The sequence below is a fragment of the Oryx dammah genome, unplaced genomic scaffold (genome assembly GCF_014754425.2).
Source record: "Oryx dammah isolate SB20612 unplaced genomic scaffold, SCBI_Odam_1.1 HiC_scaffold_11, whole genome shotgun sequence".
NCBI lineage: Eukaryota > Metazoa > Chordata > Mammalia > Artiodactyla > Bovidae > Oryx > Oryx dammah.
In genome coordinates, this window is record NW_024070195.1 from 31,580,911 (window position 1) to 31,605,789 (window position 24,879).

The 24,879-nt window shown below is 44.6% G+C and overlaps 1 protein-coding gene and 1 long non-coding RNA gene across 3 annotated transcripts in view; one reads left to right on the top strand and one right to left on the bottom strand.

The window, feature by feature from the left end:
• CLIC5 (chloride intracellular channel 5) overlaps positions 1-24,879 on the top strand; it is a 169,590-nt gene that overhangs the window by 41,115 nt on the left and 103,596 nt on the right. The window contains exon 1 of one of the 2 annotated variants that reach the window (XM_040249538.1): positions 15,389-16,397. The exons of the other annotated variant lie outside the window; for it this stretch is intronic. Coding sequence (XP_040105472.1) covers positions 16,335-16,397 — 63 coding nt within the window. The 5' untranslated portion in view covers positions 15,389-16,334. Of the gene's footprint in view, positions 1-15,388; positions 16,398-24,879 lie in introns of those variants that run through there. 2 annotated transcript variants of the gene reach the window in all.
• On the bottom strand, positions 13,223-15,018 carry LOC120870059. The gene is made up of 2 exons (XR_005722708.1): positions 14,856-15,018; positions 13,223-13,906 (listed from the first exon to the last, which is right to left on the bottom strand). It is a non-coding gene; the product is annotated as an uncharacterized LOC120870059 (long non-coding RNA).

Genomic DNA, 24,879 nt, shown 5'->3' on the forward strand with positions numbered 1-24,879 from the left:
ATGGATAGAAATTTAACTTTACAAAGTGATGCTAGTTTTCTACGCTTTGGCATTTCTTTTCTCTTCTCTCTCCAAGGTCTGTGTGGGACTCTCAGAGTCCAGACTTGAAGCTTCCTGGGCTGACACTGTCAGGACACAGGGTGGGTCTTCCTGCGTGTTCAGAATAAAGACAGGAAGCTGGGAGGGGAGCCGGAAAGTTCCAGTCCCCACACTCTCCTGTCCTCTCCCCTTCTGCTGTGGGGACTCCGGAGCTTCAGTGGGCAGGAGAATCACAAGGGGAGATGGGGGGAGCTTATAAAACAGAGATTTCCAGGTCCTACCCTTGGATTCAGTGTTTGCGGGAAGGGCTCAGAGGAACCCCCCCTTTTTTTCCCCAGAAGCTCCCTGAATGATTCTGGAACAGACTGTCCTAAGAAACTCTGTTGGCCCTATGCCCTTCTTGGAAGCCTAGCCTTTGTGCTATTTATTGCCATCAACCTGCATTGTCCTTTGAAAATGCAAATGTGATGGGACTGGGCCATTGGCTAAGTTCCTTTGTGCTGTGTGCTGATGTGCTAAGAAGGGCAGTGGGAGGGCCTCCAGATGTGTTTTCAGTGACCAAAGGAAAGTAGAATCGGCCAGTGTGACGGTGTCTGTGGGGGATGAGGGTCACGAATCCAGGGCAAGGTTGTAGAAGAGGAAATTGGCTTCTGAAAGACAAACGTGAGGGACGAGGGACCCACATGGCCAGAGGGAGCTCTGACAGTCTCCTGACATGCCTGAAAAAAAAAAAAAATTCAAGCAATGTACAAAGCAAAAACTGTAAAAAGTGAAAATGAAAAATTTCTCCCTCATCCCACTGTTCTGAAATAATCACTTTAGTTTTGTGTGCAGCCTTCCAGACAATAATGTAATACAAATGACATATATTTTTACAAAAACAGAACAAATACATGTATTCCTCCACAATTTGTTATCTTTTTCTGTTTAACAACATATCCTGGATACCATTCCCTGTCACACTATCTACGTCTTTCCTGTGATAGCCTTCATTATACAGATGCAGCAAAATGTATCCAATCTCTTTCTGGTGGACATTTAGTTTGTTTCCAGTTTTTCTGTATTTCAGATAATGATGCAATGAACATCTTTGAATCGACACTGTTTACTCACATAAGAATTTCCCATCAGTGGCCCTGTTGGGTCTTTATATGACTCAAATTTGTTTTCAAGTTTGATGGATAACAGGCCCACCAAAAAGACTGTATCAGTTTATACCCCCTACTCAGATTGCATATTTATCAACAATTTTTATTGTGAGTCTTTAAAACATTTTATTAACTGAATAAGAGAAAAAAAATCACTCAGTGCAATTTCCATTTCTCAGCTAAGTTGTATGCCCTTTCTTGTATTTATTAGTTCCTGGGTTCCTGTTTTTATGGGCTAACTGTTCATATTTTCTACCCAGAGTCAAGGCTCACCTCTGTTTTCACACATTGTGTTTTCTTATTTTCACTATTGCATCTGTGGGCAAAGAGTAAATACTCGTGTGTTGAAAAGAGTAAATGTCATGGGGAAGGTGAGGGGCAAGGGAGCCCTTTTCCGCTTAATCAAGATATCAGGGACTTCCCTGGAAGTCCAGTGGGAAAGAATCCACCTGCCAATGCAGGCGACGTGGGTTCAGTCCCTGGTGCGGAAAGATTCCACATTCGAGGGAACAGCTAGGTCTGTGCACCACAACTACTGAGGCTTCGCTCTAGAACCCATGCTCCGCAACCAGAGAAGCCTCTGCGTTGAGAAATCTGCACATCGCAACTAGAGAGTAGCCTCTGCTTGCACTGCAACTAGAGAAAACCTGTGCGCAGCAACAGAGGCCCAGAGCAGAGCACAATCAGAACCAACAGCTCAGTATTTAAAAAGCACTGTTTATATTATTTAAGGTGTAAGGCCGTTAAGAACCAGAGGAGCATCTTATATTCTGCAGAGCGCAGTGATGCCAGAAATTACAGTCTAGTGAGGATTTGTTGAACAAATGGATGGATAGATCCAGACATAAGCCACATGCTGGGCATGAGGAAACAAAGATACGAAACATCCCCTTGCTTTCTGGAAACCTGAAGATTTGTTGGGACTGTGCATGAGTAAGGTGCTAAGTAAGATGATAACAATACAAAAAGGGATGAGATTTTTCCTGTACTTGAAGATCTTAGCTCTAGGGGGCAACAGATGCATAAATAGTTTCAGTGGAGTAGACCAAGAAGAGAGATTTACATAATGGGTCACAGAAGCACAAGTTGAAGGATGAGAAAGAGTTTGCTGAGTGAAGAAATGTACAGAAGTATTAAGGAAAGGGAGACAGGAAATAGCAGGGTGTGTATGTAGGAAATCAACTATTGTAGGCTTCCCAGAATCTTTAGGGCCTGAGACCCGTTGAGTCCAGATGGGCAGGCAGGTCATAATCCATCACATTGGGGTCCACACTGAGCCCCTGGAGGGTTTGGAGCAAAGGCTGGTGTGACCCTATAGGCCTTGTAGATGGCTCACTCCAGCACTGGAAGAAGGATGGACTTGATGGCAAGGCGGGTGGCTGGCCAAGGTGGAGTGCACTTAGGAATATTCTATAGCTGTTCAAGGCAGGTGGCAATGCAGCTGTGGCCATGTAAATGAAAAGTGGAGAGATTTGAGAGTAAGGATTTGGTGACTAATTGGATTTGGGATGATGGAGGAATTAAACAAAAATATGGGCTTGGTTTCTGGTTCGGGTGACTGGATAGATGATGATGTCACCAGCGGGGAAAGAAAATACAGGATAAGGAGAGGCTTGGGGGAAGATTATTTGTGTGGTGTTTTGGAAATGTTGACTTTAAGGAAACTGGGATGCCCATGGGATTTACGCAGCACAGTTACATGTTAGCACGAGGCTGTCAGGGATGAGATAAAAGCAGAGAGCTCAGATCTGGGAATGAATGAAGGAACCCTGGATGGATAAGATGGGTAGCCTTGGGGTTCACACTAGGGACCTTCATGACCTTCACCCACGATTCATCCATAACCAGGCATCACTCCTGGAAGTTCATTGTCCCTCTGACGGCCCATCATACTGCAGATCTAAAGCAAATTTGGTTCCAAATCCTTGAAGCTCTTTTCCTTTCTAAAAAGAATGGAGGAAGCTTAGTGGCTCATTCTTTGCTGTTGAAAGAGAACGAGCTGCTCATGGATCCTTGTTCAAGTTTCCTTCCCCAGGGCTCAATTCTGCAGCTCAGCAGCAGTTTGCTTCTGGTGAAAGGAAAATTGGGGTTCTCTTTTTTGTGAGAAGATGGGCTCCCCTGAGTAACAAGATTGGAAATGGATGGCTTTTAGCCCTCGCCTGTCAACTGTATCCACATGAATTAATTTCTTGTTGAATATTTGCTAGTTTGAATGACCCAGAGCCTGACTTCAGGGGAGACATTGTACGGGATGAAGACATCAAAGTACATCAGAGAGTTCCAGGAGCCAGTGCTGTCTCGGGAACTGTGCAATGCAGGCAATTTGCACGACTTATCTTACCTGTCTGGATCTGAGTTTCCTGATCATGTTAAAACGGGGATAATAAGAAACATACCTATTCTACTTTTCCTGACTGCTGGTATGATAAAATAAGAAATGCTTTTGGAGGACCCATGCAAATGTTATCACTGTTTGACGATGCCTGAGGGACAGCCAGCACTGAGTAGGTCTCCATCCACAGTCACCAAATAAACTGCAGGAACTACACTCATTCATTTGCTCCTTAATCAATTCATTTACTCAGCAAATACCATTTGAGTACCTGTTCTGTGAGGCTCTGTGCTCATTGCTGGTGAAAAGGAGAGAATGAATGCCATGAGAAGATATGGATGACATTCAGTATAAGAAGCTGAAAAGGCTGCTGTATATTGTGTGATTCCATCTACATGACATTTCTGGAAAATGCAAAATGATGGAGACAGTCAAAAGATCCAGAGGCTCAGGAGGAGGAAGGGATGAATAGGCGGAGCGTAGAGGATGCTTAGGGCAATGAGACGATTCTATAGGATATTACAGTGGTGGATACATGTCTTCATATACTTGTTAAAACCAATAGAATGTACCACGCCAGGAATGCACCCTAATGGCAGCTATGGGCTCTGGGTGATAATGATGATCCATGTAGCGTCTCTGATTGTAACAAACGCACCGCTCTGGCACTGAATGCTGACAATGGGGAAGGCTGTGTGTGAGTTGTGGCAGGGAGTATACGGAAACTGTATACTTAGTGCTCAGTTTTTTAGTGAACATAAAAGTGTTTTTAAAAAGTCAGTTCAGTTGCTCAGTCGTGTTTGACTCTTTGTGACCCCATGGACTGCAGCACGCCATGCTTCCCTGTCCATCACCAACTCCCAGAGCCTACTCAAACTCATGCCATCCAAATGTCTCATCCTTTGTCATCCCCTTCTCCTCCTGCCATCAATCTTTCCCAGCATCAGGGTCTTTTCCAGTGAGTCAGCTCTTCACATCAGGTGGCCAAAGTATTGGAGTTTCAGCTTCAACATCAGTCCTTCCAATGAATATTCAGGATTGATTTCTTTTAAGATGGACTGGTTGGATCTCCTTGTGGTCCAAGGGACTCTCAAGAGTCTTCTCCAACACCACAGTTCAAAAGCATCAATTCTTCGGTGCTCAGCTTTCTTTATAGTCCAACTTTAATATCCATATATGACTAATGGAAAAACAATAGCTTTGACTAGACAGACCTTTGTTGGCAAAGTATTATCTCTGCTTTTTAATATGCTGTCTAGGTCGATCATAACTTTTCTTCCAAGGAGCAAGCATCTTTTAATTTCATGACTGCAGTCACCATCTGCAGTGATTATGGAGCCCCCCAAAATAAAGTCTGTCACTGTTTCCATTGTTTTCCCATCTATTTGCAAACAGATCTTCAAATGTCAGCAAATGAGAGCTGTGGATATGTGTGCACAGTGTGAGCAAGTTTCTTCCCTTTATTTTGTTCTGATATTTTGTCTTCATCAGTGACAGGTGCATGCAGAGGGTCAGTACTGTTCATTACGCAGACAGAACTCCCTTCGGCCTTATTCACCGCAGGGTAAATGATCACCCAGTGGTGAGCAGCTCCGCCTGCCGGGAGCCTCCCAGGATGGGGGTGAGGGGTGCTGAGCGGTTTCAGCATCACTTGGCTGGATCCACCCCATCCCTGAGACCAGACGGAAGGAGCAGAGGAGTTAGCCTTGACTGGTGAACGTGGCCAGACCATTTTGGCGTGGCTGTTTTGCATCCCTCTGCCCTTTAATTTGATGACTTCCCATGGGTAGCCGGGTGCGGTGAGGAAGACAGAAGTTAGGTCAGCGTTTGTCCCTTTGGGCCCTAAACATTGGGAGGCTCAGTTAAGGGCATTAAGTCTGGCGTCTAGTGATGTAATAACCCTGTGCTGTGTTGATGGAGGACCAGTGATTGGGTCCATATTCAGCTCTGTTTACTCAGAGACTTGATTTTATGAGAGGAAGAAGTAACAATGGTTGAGTTTACAAGATTCCAAAAGACCAAGGTAAAAAAGAAAAAAAAAAAGAATGAGTTTCACTGTAATTAAATCAATTTCAATGCATTTTTTAAGAACATAGAATCAGTCAGATAAAATATCAGCCTTTGGAAGTGGGTTTACCATCTTCCCCATGGTATGCATATGTGCATGCTAAGTCACTTCGATTGTGACTGCAAAATCAAAGTCTGCAACCCTACAGACTACAGCCCGCCAGGCTTCTCTGTCCATGAGATTCTCCAGGCAAGAATACTGGAGTAGGTTGCCATGTCCTCCTCCAAGGGATCTTTGAGACCCAGGGATGGAACCCGTGTCTCTTATACCTTTTCGTTGGCACTTGGGTTCTTTACCAATAGGGCCACCTGAGAAGCCCCCTAGCCTAGTATAGATGTAGCCAGTGAGCAGAACCAAGTAGGAGGGATCTTGAGGTGAAAAATGGATATTGCAAAGGAGTCTTAAATTAATGTCTGTCTTTCATATAGAGGTGTATTTCAAACCTTTCCAAAGTGTATTTAACTGAGGAAATTATGCATCATTACAGAGCAATACAGACGGTGATTGGCTGCAAATTCTATATACAGTCGATGGAGTTGTCATTATTTCTTCATGCTAGAACTTTGGACTGAATGAAAACCTCTGGGCAGAGTTTCCACTACAAGGCATTGAAATTACAAAGGTTGCATAATGTAATTACTAGGAAAAGATGAAAATGTGACCCCACCATATTACACAGGGGATAGCATGGAGAATTTCAAGCTAGACCTTCAGTTCCTCAACATTAAATGCTTTGTTCTCTCTACCTCAGGGCCCTCACACATTCTGTTCCTTTCTCTCTTCCCTTCAGTCTTCACATGACTGGCCCCTTTTTCTCAATCACATCTGGGCTTAATGTCACCTTCCATAGAGGCCTACCTCAGGGACACCTTACAAAAGAGACTCCCTTATTCCTCACTGTGATTCTTCATCATTGTAACCCAGATAATATTGATCATTTTTTATAACTGTACATTTATTTATTGTTTATATGTTTATTCCATTTCCCACCATGAATTGCAAGACCCACCATGTGAGGGCTATGATCAACTGTTCTGTTCCCCAAGGTACATCCAGTGTTCCCAAGAGTATTTGGTGTCTAATAAGCAGTCAATAGATAAAGGAATGTGAACATGAAGTAACCCTGGCTGTGACTATTTCAATGGAAGAGGACGCATTTATGAATCAACTGGTAAAGATTCAAGTGCTGTCTGGTTACAAAAGTGTAGGCAATGAGCATCTTTTCTCAATATTATCAGATCCACTTCAGTTCTATGTTCTTTGGGGTCCCTGGTGACTCAACAGTAAAGAATCCACCTGCCAGTGAAGAAGATGTGGGTCCGAATCCTGGGTCAGGAAGATCTCCTGGAGGAGGAAATGACAATCCATTCCAGTATTCTTGCCTAGAAAATCTCATGGACAAAGAAACCTAGCCAGTAGTCACAAAAGAGTCAGACACAAACTTAGCAACTGAACAATAACAACAAACACATTATATCTACTCAACTAGAAGGGCTGAAGAATGGGAGCATCCCCTACACACACATACACTTGTGTTAGGCGCTGTGAGTTCTCTGGGACAGAGGCTGGGTCTTTTTCAAAAATTTATCCTCAGTATTAAAGGCAGTGCCTGGCACAGAAAGGCCAACAAGGGTGTATTTGCTGAATTTAACTAAAGTGAGATATTTGAAGTGCTTTCTGTCTTCTCCCTGGAAGAAGGAAATTGAAACAATTCAAGGTAATACTCTAGGATTTTTCTGTCCAAGCTTTGTGGGAGTAGGGTTAATCTTCCTGGCAGATTATAAAAGATTGCACAAGATTGGAGAAAATATATGACAAAAATAGAATTAAATCTTCCCCTGTAAATATAGATTAAAGAGAATCACTTATTACTGTGCTGCAGAAATAAATTTCTTCTCTACCTGCTTAGCTGTGACCAGGTAATTATGCACAGAAATATTATGTTCTATTTCTCTGAGTTCCTAAAGTAGAGAAAGAGATATACAAGGAAATACATGGGAAGAAAGAAAATACTCACATACACATACATTCCCAGAATTCTAGGAGAGGAACTGACTTTTATTGCTGCTCCCACTTTTAAGACAGCTGATGTTTGAAATAATAGTGTTATTTGTTCAGTCATGTCTGACTCTTTGTGACTCAATAGATTATAGCCCCCCAGGCTCCTCTGTCCATGGGATTTTCCAGGTAAGAATACTGGAGTGGGTTGCCATGCCCTTCTCCAGGGGATCTTCACGACCCAGGGATCAAACCTGGATCTCCCAAGAATACTGGAGTGGGTTGCCATTCCTGCCTCCGAGGCATCTTCCCAACCCAGGGATGGAGCCCATACCTGCTGCTCCTCCTGCATTGCCGGCAAATTCTTTACCTGCAAAGCCATCAGAGAAATCCTTAAAGATAATAATAGCAACTCAATTTGATCAATTCTGCCTATTTCCAAGAAAGAATTGATAATTTTCTCAATAATATACTTTGCCTTTCAGAAAATAGTTCTTTATGTAGCTTAAAGAGCTGATACAATGACAAGGAGACAATCAGACAAAGGATGAAGGCCTTCAAACATGGGTCAGGGTAATTACAGGGTACAAATTCCATTCTTCATCTGGGAGCATTGCTTTTTGAATGTTCTAGTAGCTAATCTTCAGCCTTCACTTCTAAATTGGGCATTTACTTCCTCTTTCTGTCTCTGTTTCTCTCTTCCTCTCTCTCGTTTCTGTGCATTTAAATACAATAATAAAATAATTAAATAGTGCTTAGTTATTGAGGTCACTAAAAGTAGACCTTTGGAAGTCAAGCAGATCTAGACTCAAACCCCAGCTCTAGAGGTTTGTGGTTGGTTTCCTGACTAACCTATGTGTATCTGCTTCCTCTTCTCCTTACTGATAGTAGCTATCTTGTTAAGTGAAAGATCAAGTGAGAAACTGACTGAAATGTAGCACTGCCTTATAGACAAAAGGGCTCTTTGTCCTTTGTTTATGCATCAGTCAGTATGTTGGTTGCGTTATGTATATTCCTAAATAGTATTATTTAAACTTTGCATCAGGGTCTTTTCCAAGGTGTTGGTGCTTTGCATCAGGTGGTCAAAATATTGGAGTTTCAGCATCAGTCCTTCCAATGAATGCGTATTTTTTATTCTTGGTTACCTCTTGGTCCCTATTTCTTTTTTCAGCTTATGTCTATGTGTCTCTTACGGTTCCAGAGACCCCAAACCCAGTCATTCCTTATCTAAGATCAGCCAGTCACTGATCCTACCATTTCAATAAGCCATTTCTAAATCTCTATCAGCATTTCAGTCTCGTCCAACAACATCATACTTCACATACTTAGTAAATCCTGGTGGTTAAGAAAATAGGCTTTAATGATGGAGAGACCTGGGTCAGAGTACCAGCTATGTATGTTGTTTATAATTATTTATGTGACCTTGGACAAGTTCCCCACCTCTTTAAGTCTTTGCTTCCTCATTTGTGAAATGAGACTAATAGCACTGCCTTGGGTTATTATGAAGATAAAGTGAGCTGATAAGAGATTTATCGTTCTCACACATGGTGGTCTCTTAGTAAGTGTTAACTAGTATTACTGTTACAGAATCCTTTCCTGTGTTTCAGCTAAAAATTAGAATAATTATAAAGTCTCCACACAGGAAGGCCCATTTCACTAAAGTTAGCCTTTGCATGATATGAACAGAAGTCCAAAAGGTGGAGGAGGATGTGAATAAAAGAGGTGCCAGTTGTTTATTTGGGCTTCCCTGGTGGTTCAGGTGGTAAAGAATCAGCCTGCAATGCAGGAGACCCGGATTTGATTCCTGGGTTGGGAAGATCCCTTGGAGAAGGGAATGGCAACCCACTCCAGTATTCTTGTCCGGAGAATCCCATGGACAGAGGAGCCTGGCAAACTACAGTCCATGTGGTCGCAAAGAGTCAGACACAACTGAGCAGCTAAAAGAACAACACACGGTTGTTTATTAACTGATTCCATCAACCATTATTTAATGAGCATGTACACTGTACTGGGAATATTATCAGTTTGTTTGCAAGTTTGTAACAAGGGGCCATTATGTTCTGTGGGTAGTGCAAAAGAGGATTCTTGTCTTCAAGGAGCTTTTATTGTTGTGAGAAAGACATGACTCAACCCTTGAAGGAATTCCATGGAGGGATAGTGCAAGCGCTAAGACTGTCCATTGCTCACCTACACTGCATTTTCTCAAAGGATTCTAGAAAGAGCATGGCATCCCCAAAACCCTGGTGGAAGGATGAGTAATGAGTCAACCAATGGGATAAATGACAGTTGTTGACAAGGACTCTTGGCTTCAGTCCAGCCTACTCCCTGGCCTCTCCCATTGCTGAGCACAGGTAGGCAGACTGCTCTGAGGACAAAGATCACTAGTAACGTGGGGCACACCCAAATGTTAGTTTATAAAGGAACAGAACTAGGAACCCACCCCATCCTCCGCACAGCCCAACCTGTGACCTCGTGCAAGTGGAAGGACTCACCTCTCTCTGGCTACACTCACTTGGTCCTCCCACAAAGACACAATATGACTGGTGCTTTTGGCAGCTGTCATCAAAATCTGCCAGTCTCCTCAGTTTGAAACCAAAGCCCTTGAGATTGTCCAAAAAATCCTCTGTAGAGAATGTAAGGATGAAAGAAACCGATTCCTATGTAAATAGCTACCTTGGGCAGAAAGAGTGGATTCAACTAAATATCATTAGGTACCTAAAGATTTGAGCTTGAAACTAATGATATACCCTGGCATTGGGTAAGATATTGATATCCTTGTAAAGATGATCGTTGTTTCATAATAATTTATACAATTTTTATCTTGTAAATGTAGCTAGAAATTTATAAATTGTGTTGATCTTTTATAACATTTTTGGCACCAGGGACCAGCTTCATGGAGGACAATTTTTCCACGGACCAAGGGTGGAGGTGGGGTTCCCTGATTTTCTCGCTTTGTGTTTAGCTGGCTATTCTTTTTTTAATTTTTTAAGATAGAAGTTTAGATTATTGATTTGAAACCTTTATTCTTTTCTAAAAAGAACACTTCTCATATAAGTTTCTTCCTAAGTACTGAATTATCTGAATCTCACAAATTTTTATAGACTCTGTGTTCATTTGTGAGCTTCCCTGGTAGCTCAGTGGTGAAGAACCCACCTCCCAATGCAGGAGACCCAGGTTCGATTCCTGGGTCGGGAAGATCCCCTGGAGGAGGAGATGGCAACCCACTCCGTTACTCTTGCCTGGAAAATCCCATGGGCAGAGAAGCCTGGTGGGCTACAGTCCATAGAGTCACAAAGAGTCTGACCTGACTTGAGCAACTGCAGTGTTCATTTGTAGTTAGTTCAAAATATTTTCTAATTATTTTTGAGGCTTCTTAACCAGTGAATTTCTTAAAATGTATTGCTTAAATTTCAAACATTTAAGGGCTTTCCATATATCTTCAGTTCAGTTCAGTTCAGTTGCTCAGTTGTGTCCAACTCTTTGCGACCCCATGAATCGCAGCACACCAAGCCTCCCTGTCCATCACCAACTCCCGGAGTTCACTTAAACTCAGGTCCATCAGTATTGGTGCAATGGATTATTTTATGGCCAGAGAATATATGTGGTAAGATTTCATTCTTTTTAAAAGATTAAGGTTTGTTTTGTAACCCAGAATATGGTCTATTAGGGTGACTGTCCCATGTGTACTTGCAAATGGCATGTATTCTGTTGTGTGGGAATGTTTATTAGGTCAAATTGTTGGATAGTGTTACTTTTATGTCTTCTATAGTCTTGCTGACTTTTTGTCTTCTTCTGCTATCAGTTTCTAACAGAGGAGGGTTTTAGTCTCCAAATGCAATTGCATGTTTGTCTTTTTCCTCTTTCAGTTTTATCACTTTTGCTTTATGTATCTTGAAGCTCTGTTATTAGGTACATACACACTTAGGGTTGTTACAGCTTTTGATGACTTGACTCTTTTATCATTATGTAATATTCCTCTTTATCCATGATGAGTTTTTCTGGAGTCTATTTTGTTTGGTGTTCATATAGTGACTTTCTTTTGATTAGCAGTTGCACGGTATTTTTTTCCCATCTGCTTACATTTGAAGTGAGATTCTGTGACAGCACATAGTTGGATCTTGGTTGGTTTGTTTTTAATCCAATCCAAAAATCTCCAGCTTTTAAAAGTATTTATTTGTTTGGCTGTGTTGTCAAGTTTTAGTTGCAGCATGTGGGATCTTTCTTGTGTCGTTTGGGATCTTACCTTGCAGCGGAAAGATTCTCTAGTTGTGATGTGTGGGCCCCGGGGTCCATGTGCTGCCATACATGTGCTCAGCTGCCTGTGGCACATGGGATCCTTCCAGACCAGGGATCAAACCCATATCCCCTGACTTGCAAGGCAGACTCTTAACCTCTGGACCACCAGGGAAATCCCCGATCTCCAACTTTTAGTTGTGTTTAGACCACTTAAATTTAAGTATTGAAATGGCTAGATTTAAGTGTGCCATTGGACGATTAGTTTTCTGTTTGCTTTCTTTTTCTTTCCTCTTAGATTATTTGAGTATTTCTTGCCATTACACTTTAACTTACATATTTTTTTTAAACCATATCTCTTCGTGTAAGTTTTATAGCTGTTGTTTAGGAGTGGTGACCATACGCATACCTGACTTTTCTTAATCTGCTTAGAGTTCAAGTGATGTATAGAGATATTACAGCTATATAAATTCCTTTGCCTTCAAGTTTATGTCATATAATTGAATACGAATGTATTGAAAACCCAGATAAAAATTTTTATTTCAACAATCATACAAAAATATGAGTGTTACACAGATGTGTACATCATCCTTTCATTGGGGCTGTTCTCATCTTCATTGTGTTTCTCCAGTTTTAGTATACGTGCTGCTAAAGTGAGCATTGAATATGGTTTTGAAGTGCTTGACTAATAAGGATTTATCCAAAACTTGCAACAAGTTTGTGAAACTATGATTACTAGAAGTACAGTCTATATGGTCAGAGAAGTGCTTTTCTCTGAAGAAAGTTAGAATTGCCTAACCAATTATACTTTAATGTAAAAGGGTAGTCATTTTATAAAAAAAAAAAAAAAGAAGTCTTTTTATTGTGAAGTGAAGCAGAATGTGGAGTTAAAAACTAGACATAGGCCAGAAGTATTTTATAACCAGAGAAGAATTTTTTTTTATTAAATGAAAGTTTATAATATCAAAACTATCAGTTATCTACAGGGATGTCCACATGGGAGGTATCTAGAAATTAAAAGGGAATTGTTCCATTTTTCAGTAGGTGGTAGATATTTGGAGAAGATGAAATAAAAGCTAACTCTCAGACTTCCTTGGTGGTCCAGTGGAAGAGAATTCGCCTGCCAATGCAGGGGGACACAAGTTCGATCCCTGGCCCGAGAAGGCCCCACCTGTCTCGGGGCAACTAAGCCCGTGGGTCACAACTTCTGAGCCCGCGTGCTGAAACTACTGAGGCCCATATGCCTAGAGCCTGTGCTCTGCAACAAGAGAAGCCACCACAATGAGAAGTTCATGCAGCGCTAGGAAGAGTAACTCCCGCTCACAACTAGAGGAAGCCCATGTGCAGCAACAAAGACCCCATGCAGCCAAAAGTAAAATAAGTAAATAATTTTTTTTTTTTTTAAATCTAACTCTGCTAGGTTTGGGATTAGGGGGAAATAGAGGTCATACCACATATTGTTAAGCTCATAGCCAAGAAAATAATCACATGTGTAAAGCATCTTCATTCAGGAAAAAAAAAATTAAAAAGCCCTCAAAGGCACTTTGGCATAAAATTTCATTTACCTCTGTCAATTACTATTGCAAATATTGTCCACGGTCCAAAACAGGGAAGTGATGAGTCTGTGCGGCATGCAGCGAAGGAAGCAGTCTCCCTCTGTAACCTTGTCTTTCCCAGAGTATGCAGTCACTGGCTTGGAATGCACAGCTGTGAAGGTGACAGCTAAAGGCTTTGGTGATGTAAGCCTGAAACCGAGGAGGAGAGCAATTAAGCCCCACCTTGATTAAGCTGCAGGGTACCATGAGGGTTGCAAGTCAGGCTGGTGACTGTTTCCTTTGGTGAGCAGGAGACATTTGCACTTGGAGTTTATGGGGAAACAACCTGTCAGAAATGGTGGTCAGGACACCTTGCCATCTTCTCTGCCAATTAGATGCCTGCCATTCAGGAAGCTGCTTCTGCTCTGTGAGCTCTTTCTTTCTGGCCACTCCAATGATGATGAATAATCTCTCAGCAAGCTGACTTACATAGCCCTTTCATCTACCCAATTCGTGTGGCAGTCTGAGTTTTTCTTTACATGGGCATATTATCCTGAAACAGATTTTAATCTCCATTAAGACCAGCACAGTGCCTTTGTTTCCCAAAGTGCCTTACCCAGTGTACATGAAGTTTGAGAGAGGTGATGAGAATAGTTGAGCCTGATTCCATCATTTCCTAGCTGAATGACTAGGGGCAAATTACTTAAATATTAATAAATATGCCTCAGTTTTCCCACTTGTAAAATTGGGACAATAACACTATCTATAAAGATGAAATAAGTTAAGACGTGTAGAGTATTTAGCATTTTTTGCCTGGTACTTAATAAGTACTGTTACTTATTTTTATTAAGTGATTAATTTTTTTCTTAGAAAGTCATGGAACAAGTATGTATTTATAAGTCAGGCAGGACAGAGCACAGATAGGATAGCTAGAAAAGGCAAAGAACACAAACAGAAGTTGACCAGATTCTAGATACAAAAGACTTAGCACCTGTTTTTAAAAGAAACGGAGGATGGGAATGTAAATTGGTACAGCTGCATTGGAAAACCCGCTGGCAGTGCTTATTCGAGAATAACATTCTAATGCTCTAGAAACAAGCAATCCCACTCCTGAGTATACAGCCAACAAAAAGGGTCTATGTATTGTGAAAGGATGTTTGATAGAATGTTCATAGTAGCCCCATGGAAGTCATTAACTGAAAGCTATGCAAATATCCATCAGAGGGAGAATGGATAAATAACTTGTGGCAACAAAAATGGGTGGTTTCCAACTACACACTGCAGGATGGATAAATCTCACCAATGCAGTGGTGAACACAAAGGAAGCCAGACACCAAGGAGTATATACTATGCTTATTGTAAGATTCCAGGCAAAACTAACCTGTGCTGTTATTACAAGTCAGGATAATAAGTTAACCCCAGGTGGGTGACAGCCATGAGAGGGAGGAGAGCTAGAGAGGAGAGACCAGGATGAGCTTCTGGGTGAGCAGCTAACATTTTACCTCTTTCTCTGGTGCTGGGGTCATGGATGAGTTCAGACTGTGAAAATATATTGAACTGTCCACTTATGATATGCATATTTTTCCATAGGCATATTCAGTTCAGTTCAGTTGCTCAGCTGTGTCGGACTCTGCGACCCCATGGACTGCAGCACTCCAGGCTTCCCTGTCCATCACCAACTCCTGGAGCTTACTCAAACTCATGCCCATCGAGTTGGTGATGCCATCCAACTATCTTGTCCTCTGTCATCCCCTTTTCCTCCTGCCTTCAATCTTTCCTAGCATCAGGGTCTTTTTCAGTGAGTCAGTTCTTTGCATCACCTGGCCAAAGTATATGGACAGTATAGCCCATGGAATTCTCCAGGCCAGAATACTGGAGTGGGTAGCCTTTCCCTTCTTCAGGGATCTTCCCAAACCGAGGATCGAACCCAGGTCTCCTGCATTGCAGGAGGATTCTTTACCAGCTGAGCCACAAGGGAAGCCTATATGGGTGTTAGATGCCATTAAAAAAGGAGAACAGAAATAAAATAAAAATAGAAAACCAAAAAAAAAAAAAAAAAGGGTGTGGGGGGGAGAAAGCCAAAGAATAAAACAAAACAAAAGAAGGGGAAAGCAAAACAGCCCAGAGGTTAAAGGACACGGATCCTGACCTGGCTGGCTCGCCTCTCTACCTTACACAGGGCCCTGCCCTTCCCTGCCTCCTCCTCTCCCAGCCCTATTCTAACCTATCCCGCACGAGGATGGCAAATGCACAGTTTTCAGGGTCCTTCCGTTCTCTTTCCGGCTCCCCATAGCTCCTCCCCACTCTGAGCATCCCTAAGGCAGGAAGGGGGTTTCCTAGTGGAAAGGGCTGGTAAGAGAGTTAACTTGGAGGAGCTGATGCTTCGTTAAATGAAACGTAAGGCTTAAAGCCATCTCTTTTTCTGTCTCATCCTCCCCCGCCTCCTCTCACAGTTCCTCCCCCTTTATCTTTCCCAGAACATCCTCCTATCCCAGCGGTGGTGTAGCGGCGCTGGTCCGCGGCGCGCTCGCGGGGCCCGGGATGCGGGGCGGGGGCCGCGCTCGCCCGGAGCCCCTCCCGCCCGCCGGGTTGACCCCGCCCCGCGGCGCCGGCTATTTTGGGCGCGGGCGGCGGCCGCAGGATCGCCGCCCGGCGCGGATCCTGTGACACCTCCCGGCGCGCGGCACTTGTTGCTCCCGGGACCTGCCGCCCATCCCCGAGCCCACCTTGTCCGCCTCGTCCTCTGCACTCTCCTGGCTTCTCTCTTTTCGTGCGATCGCCCGGAACATCGATCCCTCAGGCACCGCAGTCACCGGCTGGGGAAATAGATTAAAGAAACTAGAAAAATAAACGCCCTCCGTAGGGCGCCCCCCCGCCCGCCTTCCCGGGGCAGCAGCAGCAGCAGCGGCAGGAGCGCTGGCCCGGGCGCCGCAGAGGTGGCGCCTCCCCGGCCCGGGACGCTGGCCCCGGGCGCCGACGGCATGACGGACGCGGCGACGGCTAACGGGGACGACCGGGACCCCGAGATCGAGCTCTTCGTGAAGGTAGGTCGGCGTCCCAGCGCCACCGCACCTGCTGCGCCTCCAGCCGGGATCGCGGCTCACGTGCCCCGGCGCCGAGCGCTCTGGGACGCTCGACCTTCCCCAGGGAGCGCAGCCTCGCCCTGGCGGTCCCTGAGGTGGCCTTTCTGCAAACCCGAGCCTCGCTTCGGGGCTCCCGGGCGGGATGGAGTCAGGTGCATTCTGGCAGGTGGCTGTCTTCTGCGAGAGTTTGTCAAACCTGCCGCAGGACCGGCGGTCACCCTGCCTAGGCGCGATTTTGGTTTGTCCTGAAGGGCATCTTCGGGTGCAGGGTGAGGGCAGGAACCTGGCTGGACCCATGAAGATTTCTTCTAAAAAGGCGAGGGGAAGGAAGAGGGGGAAAAGAAAGCATTACTAATAATATGATCTTTGGCAAAGTAGAAATAACATTTCTTAAAACCTCCTTTCTCTCTTTTACTCTATTAAAAGAAAAGCAAAAGGGAACAAAGATGTGTTCTTGTTCTGTGATCTGCAAGGCGGAAAGCAAACACTCCACTCGCCCACATTATTATTAGTGCCATAAGCGTGTTTCCGCGGGGTTGTATCAGGAAATGCAAAGGGTGACCTGAGGCAGACTGGGAGGAGGGGGCACGGGGCGGGGGGAATTCATTAAGTCCCCTCCCTGCGCCGAAACAGTCTAACGTCAAAAGCTGCTACACTTCCTTTGCAACCTGGAGAAGGAAGGATGAAGGCTGATGCACCGTTTCCCGGTCCTGCAGTGTAATAAGAAAGAAACATTTGATAGGTCCTCCAGAAGCCGAGAAACCTGAGCACAGAAGAGTTGTCCCCAGGGCGGTGCAGAGTCGCCAGGACTTGGGGGAGGGGCAGCCGCCGGCAGGCTGCCTGAGCGCTGAGAACTTTCACAAAAGGGGGGAAAAAAAACCCAAAAAACCCCAAACATCTTAGAATGCAGTTTCCCTAGAAATATACAGGTAACTGAGAAGGGAAGAGAACTTGGTGCCTGTTCTGGCTGAATTTAAAAGACATGTATATTTCCCTTTATACATGGGGAAAGGTATGGAAATATACATGCCTTTTAAATTTGTTTGGTCAAACGATCCTTATCTACAAACTAAATACACAAATAGATTTTCGCAGGAAGTGTAAGATCTATATGACACTGATAGTAACCTTTTGGTCTTCGGTAATTTTTATTTATTTTATTAAAAAATAACAAACGAGCTGTGAGTTATCTTACACTTGAAAAATACTCTCAGTTGGCCCAGCCTACCACAAAGTTTTGTTAAATATTTTGGCTGGGCTTTACATTTGGGGGGTTATTTTGCAAAATTATGCATAGACATTACATTTGGTTTTTAGTGAGACAACTTTCCTGGATCTATTTCTCTTCCCCCAAATGTGGCTTCCATCACCGTCACCCTCATTTGGTTTCTGGGACCCCTCAGGGAAGGATTTTCAGGCTCTCTGGCAGACCCAGATAATGAAAGAGGTCATGTCCTCCCAGACTGGGCAGTGTTGGACTCAGAGCTGGCCAGGGCTGCCCTGAGCCCCGGCATCCAGGCCTGCGGTCTAGGGAGCAAATACGGAGAGCTTTCACAGAGCAAGGAGTCTTGCTGTTCTTCTTGAAGAAAGCGATTCTAGGACTTTCTCAGATTCCCTGGGAGCAAGTAGTTTCACAGTGTCAAGTTCCTGAAAGCTATTTGAAACACAAATTGACTCTTTCAGAACCAAAAGAGCCCTTTGCCCTGCTCCTAAGTGAGAAGCCCATTCTACCCGCACCTTCTGAGTTTCAGGTTGGCAACTTGGAGGTTTTCTCCATTTGTATAAAAAGCTCACTTAGCAGCCCCCAGTGCCCACAAGAATTCTAAAGTACCTGTGTTGTCATTTTTTTTTCTTCCTAAAAGAAAGCAATCCATGAGAGCCAGGCAGGCCTTCTTGGTCAGCGCAGAAATCAAGTTGATGGAGAACAAAAAATCAGATAGGAAAGCTCTTTTGATCCCCCCACCCCCTTTTTGAGCTTCTGGTTAGTAGTGATCAGTTACAAGGGCAAGTAAAGGCTAAAAATAATTGTGAAATAAAGACACTGCCCAGGCAGCCAGCCATGTCCTGATTTATAGAATCAGGTATTTCCATGGTTTATCGTGTCTTGTAGCTATAGGATTCCCATCAGAAGAAAGGCCTTGTGGAAGGTCTCAGGTATCCGAGGTGATTTCTGCAGGCCCAGTGAGGTTGGTTTCTAGGAAGCCTTCCAGGCAGGCTCTCCTCACCCGGTAAGTGTTGTGATGTGGTCATCTTCAACACTCCCTCGAAGAGACCCACCCCCCTCCAAACCTGGCCTGTCCCCTGGGAAATGTGAAAGCGAAAGTTGTGTCCGACTCTTTGTGACCCCGTGGACTGTAGCCTGCCAGTCTCCTCTGTCCATGGAATTCTCCAGGCAAGAATTCTGGAGTGGGTTGCCATTTCCTTTTCCAGAGGATCTTCCCAACCCAGGGATCAAACCCAGGTCACCCGCATTGTGGGCAGACTCTTTACTGACTGAGCCACTGGGAAAGCCTTCTGTGTGTCACTCAAAACCTTCATTATTGTGAGAGTTTCAAGGACATACAATAGATTCTATGCCACATCAATTGGTGATCATTGTCTGTTACCACTGCTGCTTATTAATCACACTAAACGGTGGCATTTTAGGACTTAGGAAGCACATTCAAATACCTTATCTCATTGGCTCCCCAGCTTCATTGATCCATGAGCCTTGATTCACAGGTATAAAGTGATAAAAACAAATGACATGTGGTTCCCAAGGCCCTCTTGAGATATGATGCTGAGAGAGCACTTTGCCAACTGCAGTTTGCTCTCCCTATAACAACCTCGGGAACTAAGGATGATGGTTCATCCCATTTTATGGTTGAAAAACTCAGGTGCTCAAAGAGCATCCGTGAAATGTTCAGAAGTAGATAGCAGTAAATAACATTCAGATCCAGCCATCAACTAGCAGTTTAGACTCTAATTTTTTTTTTTACTCTTTCTCAAATACCCATATGTCAGGCCTTGTACCTTCTTTTGCCAACTCAGCCTTTCAAGTGTTTCTAAGATGACACTTACTGGCAACTTATGAATCTGTTCTGATGTGTTAGTCACTCAGTCATGTCCAGCTCTTTGTGACTGTAGCCCACCAGGAATTTTGTAGATCTCCATCCATGGGATTTTCCAGGCAAGAATACTGGAGTGGGTTGCCATTTCCATTTCCAGTCCATTCTAATATGGTCATGGAACGCTATCAAGGCTCCCACCCATCCCTGCTCTGTACTCCAAGTCTTTCCCTTCCAGGGAACATTCTAATGGGGATTTTTAAAAAAAGATTTATTTATTTAATTAAAAAGTTTTTTTGCGGGGGGGGTCTTTGGTGTGTCTTTGTTGCTGCACGAGGGCTTTCTCTAGCTTTGGGTGTGGGGGCCACTCTTCATTGCCGTGCGAGGGTTTCTCATTGCAGTGGCTTCTCTTGTTGCAGAGCACAGGCTCCAGTAGTAGCACGTGGGCTCAGAAGTTGTGGTTCCCAGGCTCTAGAGCACAGGCTCAGTAGTTGCGGCGCATGGATCTAGCTGCTCTGAGGCATGTGAGCACATGGGATCCTCCTGGACCAGGGATTGAACTGGTGTCCCCTGTACTGCAAGGTGGATTCCCAGTCACTGGACCAACCACCAGGGAAGCCGTCTCATGGGGATGTGTAAGAGATCATTGACCCAACGTTTTTAATTTCTTCATCTATAAGAAGAAAGGTTTGAGTCTGTCAGCTCTCACTCTCATTTCCCAACAAATGTGAATGGGGCAGAGGGGACAGAGAAATGGGTTCAAATCTTGTCTCTGCCTCTTGTGGGCCAAGTGACTCTGAACAAGTTCCGTAACTTCTATGAATCTCAGCATCCCCCCCCTCTTAAAACAAGAGGGTGATTATAAACAAAGTGCCCTTATCTTTTATTGTCCAAACTCCTGAGAGAGAAAAGAGGTACTTCCAATAGTTAGGCTGGGACAGCAGGTGTCACCTGGGGTTGATGAGAACGTGTGGTCACCCTGGTTATGAAAATACTGTCACCACAAACTGGCTGCGAGGATGCCACGGGAACAAATAGAGGAAAACATTGTGTAAGTTGAAAATTGCTGAGAACACATTGACTTCGATAAGGATATGAGTCCCATGGCAGATAGAACGTTTCTTGATCTGCAGGTCGCTGATTTGCCTTAGGGAACAATGGCCTGGCTGCTTCCTCACTCGCAGGGCTATTTTGAGAATAAATGAGATCATACGCAGCTGGGACTTTGATCACAAAGGGAGGACAGCAGGTTAGAGTTGATAGAGGCAGTGAGCGTGGTTTATTGAAAGAAAAAAGAACAAGGAAATAAAAGCAAAACAGAAAGTGATTTGGGAAGACAAACACAGGATGTGCTACTGTGTAGTTAGATCAAGGCATTCCTCCTTCCCTATGGACACCTCCACCTTCAGTCCCCACCCTAGACCCCAGACGTAGAAAGTTGCCAGAGCCATCCAACTTGAAACAAATGTCTCTTGAGTTTCAACAGAAACCAGTGGTTCTCAAATTTGGCTACAGAATCAAACAATTTGGGGGAGATTTTTAAAGCTTCTGATGTCAGACTGCTCCCTGGTCAGTTACATCACAATTTCTGTAGGCAGAACCCAAAAGTGGTGTTTTTACCCCCACCCCTAGGCAACTCTGTTGTGGAGCTCTTGTGCAGAGCCACTGAGTCCTGATCAGAGGCAGGTCTCTCGGCAGGCAGCTTTGCCACTACTGAGCTCGGTGGCTTTGCTAGTGTGGATGAATGTCTAGAACGTCTAACAGCCTCAGGTCATCCTAGTCATTCTCATCAGGAGTGCTGTTGATAGAAAGCTCACAGCCAACAGTGCTGCAGTGAACAGATGCTGACGGACCATAAAGCCCTTATCTGCAGGACTCCAGAACAGTCTGTGTGTGGGGTCAGTCTAGTAAATAATGATCAATTCAGCCCCCGGGGGAAACAGAACGGAGGCCTGCTGATTGTCTGATGGAAATGACTAGTCATTTCGTTTATGGAGTGATCCAGAAGGCTCTGACAGTGGTGCAGAGCACAAGTCAAGTCATGGCGACCCGTGGCGTGGTCATCTGACTTCCAGAACAGACGGGATCAAATTTTGTTGTGTTGCCTCTCAGACCCCAGCTCCCCATTGGCTGCCTGGTCACCTGGCCAGTCATGGGTTTATCAGGTTTTGAAGTTCCTTTTATCACATTATGCCACTGTTTTCTCCTGGTTCTGCTCTTTGGTCAGTGATGCAACACGCAAATCCATCTGCCCTCCTGTGTCAGTGGTGCATCCTTACCTGGTAACACATCCCTGGGAGTACCAAGGTCAAAGGTCGGCTCCTACAAGTCTCAGGTACCCTGGCAGGTGGTGACAGTGAGGGTTGGGGGTCTGAAGATGTTAAAGCCCATGGCCAGTGGTGTCAGCCCCTGCCTCCCTGCTTACCTGAGCTGTCTCTCCGGACTGTTTGGTAGCTTTCTCCACCCAGGGCAAAGAGCCCATGGGTTCAGATAAGTCAAAAGCTTTTAATTCTTGGTTTCTTTTGAAATTCAGATGCTGAGCCCATGGTAGTGGTGACAGAAGAGGCAGTAGAAGAATGCAGTTTCCGGTGCCCCTGAGGGTCACCTGCTGTGTGAGCTAGGACAGGCTGCCTGACATCTCTGGGCCACAGCTGTCTTGCCTGTGCAATGCTGATAATGGCAATACCTGTTTCCTGGGGTTGCTGTGAGCATTGAACGAGATGTGTAATCTGGGTAAGGCCTCCTCTGCAGGCTTGGGATAGCCCCAAAAGTGAGAAGCCAAGCCCCTAGCACATTCCTTCCTTAATGTGTCCCAGAAGTCACAGTTGCAGAGACACAGAGGGATGGGAGCCAGAGCACAGTGGTCTCTGGATCTGATCACCTCTGACAGAGCTGCTGCTCCAAGAGCCAGAGGCCCCCACCAACCACTGTCTGGAGGAATGTAACCCCAGGAGAGTGTAGATCGCTGACCAATGGTAAGATTCTTCCAGCTCAAGGGGTATTGATTCCTCTGGTACCTGCTCCCACACAGCTTGAGGGGCTGGACTAGGATGCATCAAATCAGTGGGAGTGCTACCCTGGCCCCTCCCTTTTCGGCTCCATGGGGGTGTTACTTCCGGGGTTTCATCCCCTTCTTGTCACTGGGTTCCAGGTGGAGCCTCCCGGGCTCATCTGCAGGTGCTACAATTTTGACCCTTCAGTAGGAAAGCAGCTTCTGGAGTTTCAGGTCCTTTAGTTCCAAGAGGACCCCTGAAACCTCTATGCAGTGTTCTCATTTGCTTGCAACCTTCAAGCTCTGCCTAGCCATGGCTACTGTCCTAGAAAACACATACACACGTATACATATTACCTATCTAGACTATTGGGAAAACGTAATAGACTTTCAATATCTGGTACCTTTAAAAACTTACCCAGGAGCCATCCCCAGTTGTCTTTTTTATGAAGATGCAAAGTGGTTAATCATGGGTTTCCTGAAGGTGAGTCTCCACCCAGGGCATCTTAGATCTGACCCTGCTGGCATTCTGAGGGGTCAGCTCCAACTACCGGGGAAGTGTCTGCCAGCTCCCTGAGTGACAACCTACTTTGGAAATTCATATATTTATTCAAGGAATGTCTTAGATCTGAGATGTGAAATACTTAAGGGTAAATAAGATAGATAATCTGCTGTCAGAACTAAAATGAACTGTTTCTGGTAAAAAGCAATGGAGTTATTAACCTCTGGAAAGAGGTCCTCTCTGGCTCCGTTAGCACGGAGAGGTTCTTTGAGTGAACAATGGCTAGGCCACTGGCACCCAACCTTTGGAGCATAAAAAGTCACTGCAAAGCTTCTTCATACAGGTTTGCCCAGCCCTGTCCCTAGGGATTCAGATTCAAGAGGTTGGGGTGAATCCCAGACATCTTCCCCTGGCGACCCTCAGATTCATCAAAGATTGAGAACAGCTGGCCCAGCTTGTGGGTAAATAAGGTTGAACCTACCTGGGGGAGGATCCAAAGGGCAAGAGAAAGTTGACTCCCCACTGGAAGTATGCATTTCTTGGGATGGAGGCGGTTGAGGCAAATATGCTTATTCACATGAGTCATCCAGGATTGACCCTAAATAAACCAGAAAAGGGAGGAAAGGAATGCTTTTGACCTCTCTTTTAAACTTGCTTCTCTTCCTCTGTAATTTTTTTTTTTTATGATATAGGAGTGACAAGTCATTTAAAAAGCTGGGTGTGAAGGAAATATTAGTAAGATAAAGAATGTGGGGAGTTAAGAGATTGAAAACAATCCATCAATCAATTAACCAATTAAGAAACATGTTTGTGGAGCCACCTACTCTGTGCCAGGCTCTGTGACAGCTGAAAGCTGGGAGGGGAGATCAGAGATGATGGTGTCTTAGCAGCCCATGAACTAGAAGCTGAGGAGTAAAAATGCCAACATCATACCACATACGTGGTAGGCAATGAAATGAGGGATGCATGTGGCTCAAATGAGGTCTCCAGGTCTAGTCTCGGGGAGGTAGGACCTGAGTTGAACTTTCTAAAAAATGTACATACATATATATGTTTATTTATTAATTTGGCTGCGTGGGGTCTTAGTTATGGTATGCACACGGACTCTCTAGTTGTGGCTCGAAGGCTCAGTTGTTCTGCAGCATGTGGGATCTTAGTTCCCCGACCAGGGGTCAAACCCCCATCCCCTGCATTGCAAGGTGGATTCTTAGCCCCTGAACCACCAGGGAAGTCCCTGAGTTGTGCTGTGAAGAGTGATGAGGAGTCACTGAGTGCCTGGGAGTGGGGTATTCAAGGTTGGCCAAAAACAGTGGCATACGGAAGGACACAGTTGGAAATAAGAGGAAGAAACACAATGGTGAGAAAGGGCTTTGAATGACAGCTCAGTGATTTTTGACCTCTTGTGAGTAATGCGGAGTAACCAGAGGGTTCTACCCAGAATAGGAGCTTGATTTGGTCCCTGCTTTGTTAGAGTGGTTCCTATACTGCTTTGCACAATGTGGTGGGAAGACTGATGAGTTGAGAGTTAGAATGTCTGGATTCTAGGTCCGACTGCACTGTGTGCTGGTTGTGTGACTTTCTTTAAGGCCAAACTTCCTCTTCTGTAAGATGGGCTCAGTGATCATAAAATCACAGAATTTTTGATTGGGAAAAACCTCTGTGGAGTCATCTGGTCTGATGCCCTCTTATCAGATAAATTCACTAACATTTTGGGTTATATGTGCTTTATGGGCTTAAGGAAAAGACGTGAGAAGACACATGAGCTGCTGCTCTTTTTGCCTTTGCTTGTATGACTGTGTTCAAAGTGGTTATGAATAAGGAGAGCCTTGAGAGGCCGGGAGGAGGCTTCTCCAGTGTTGCTTGCGGGGAGGCCATCATGAACCCAAGCCAGGGCTAAAAGGA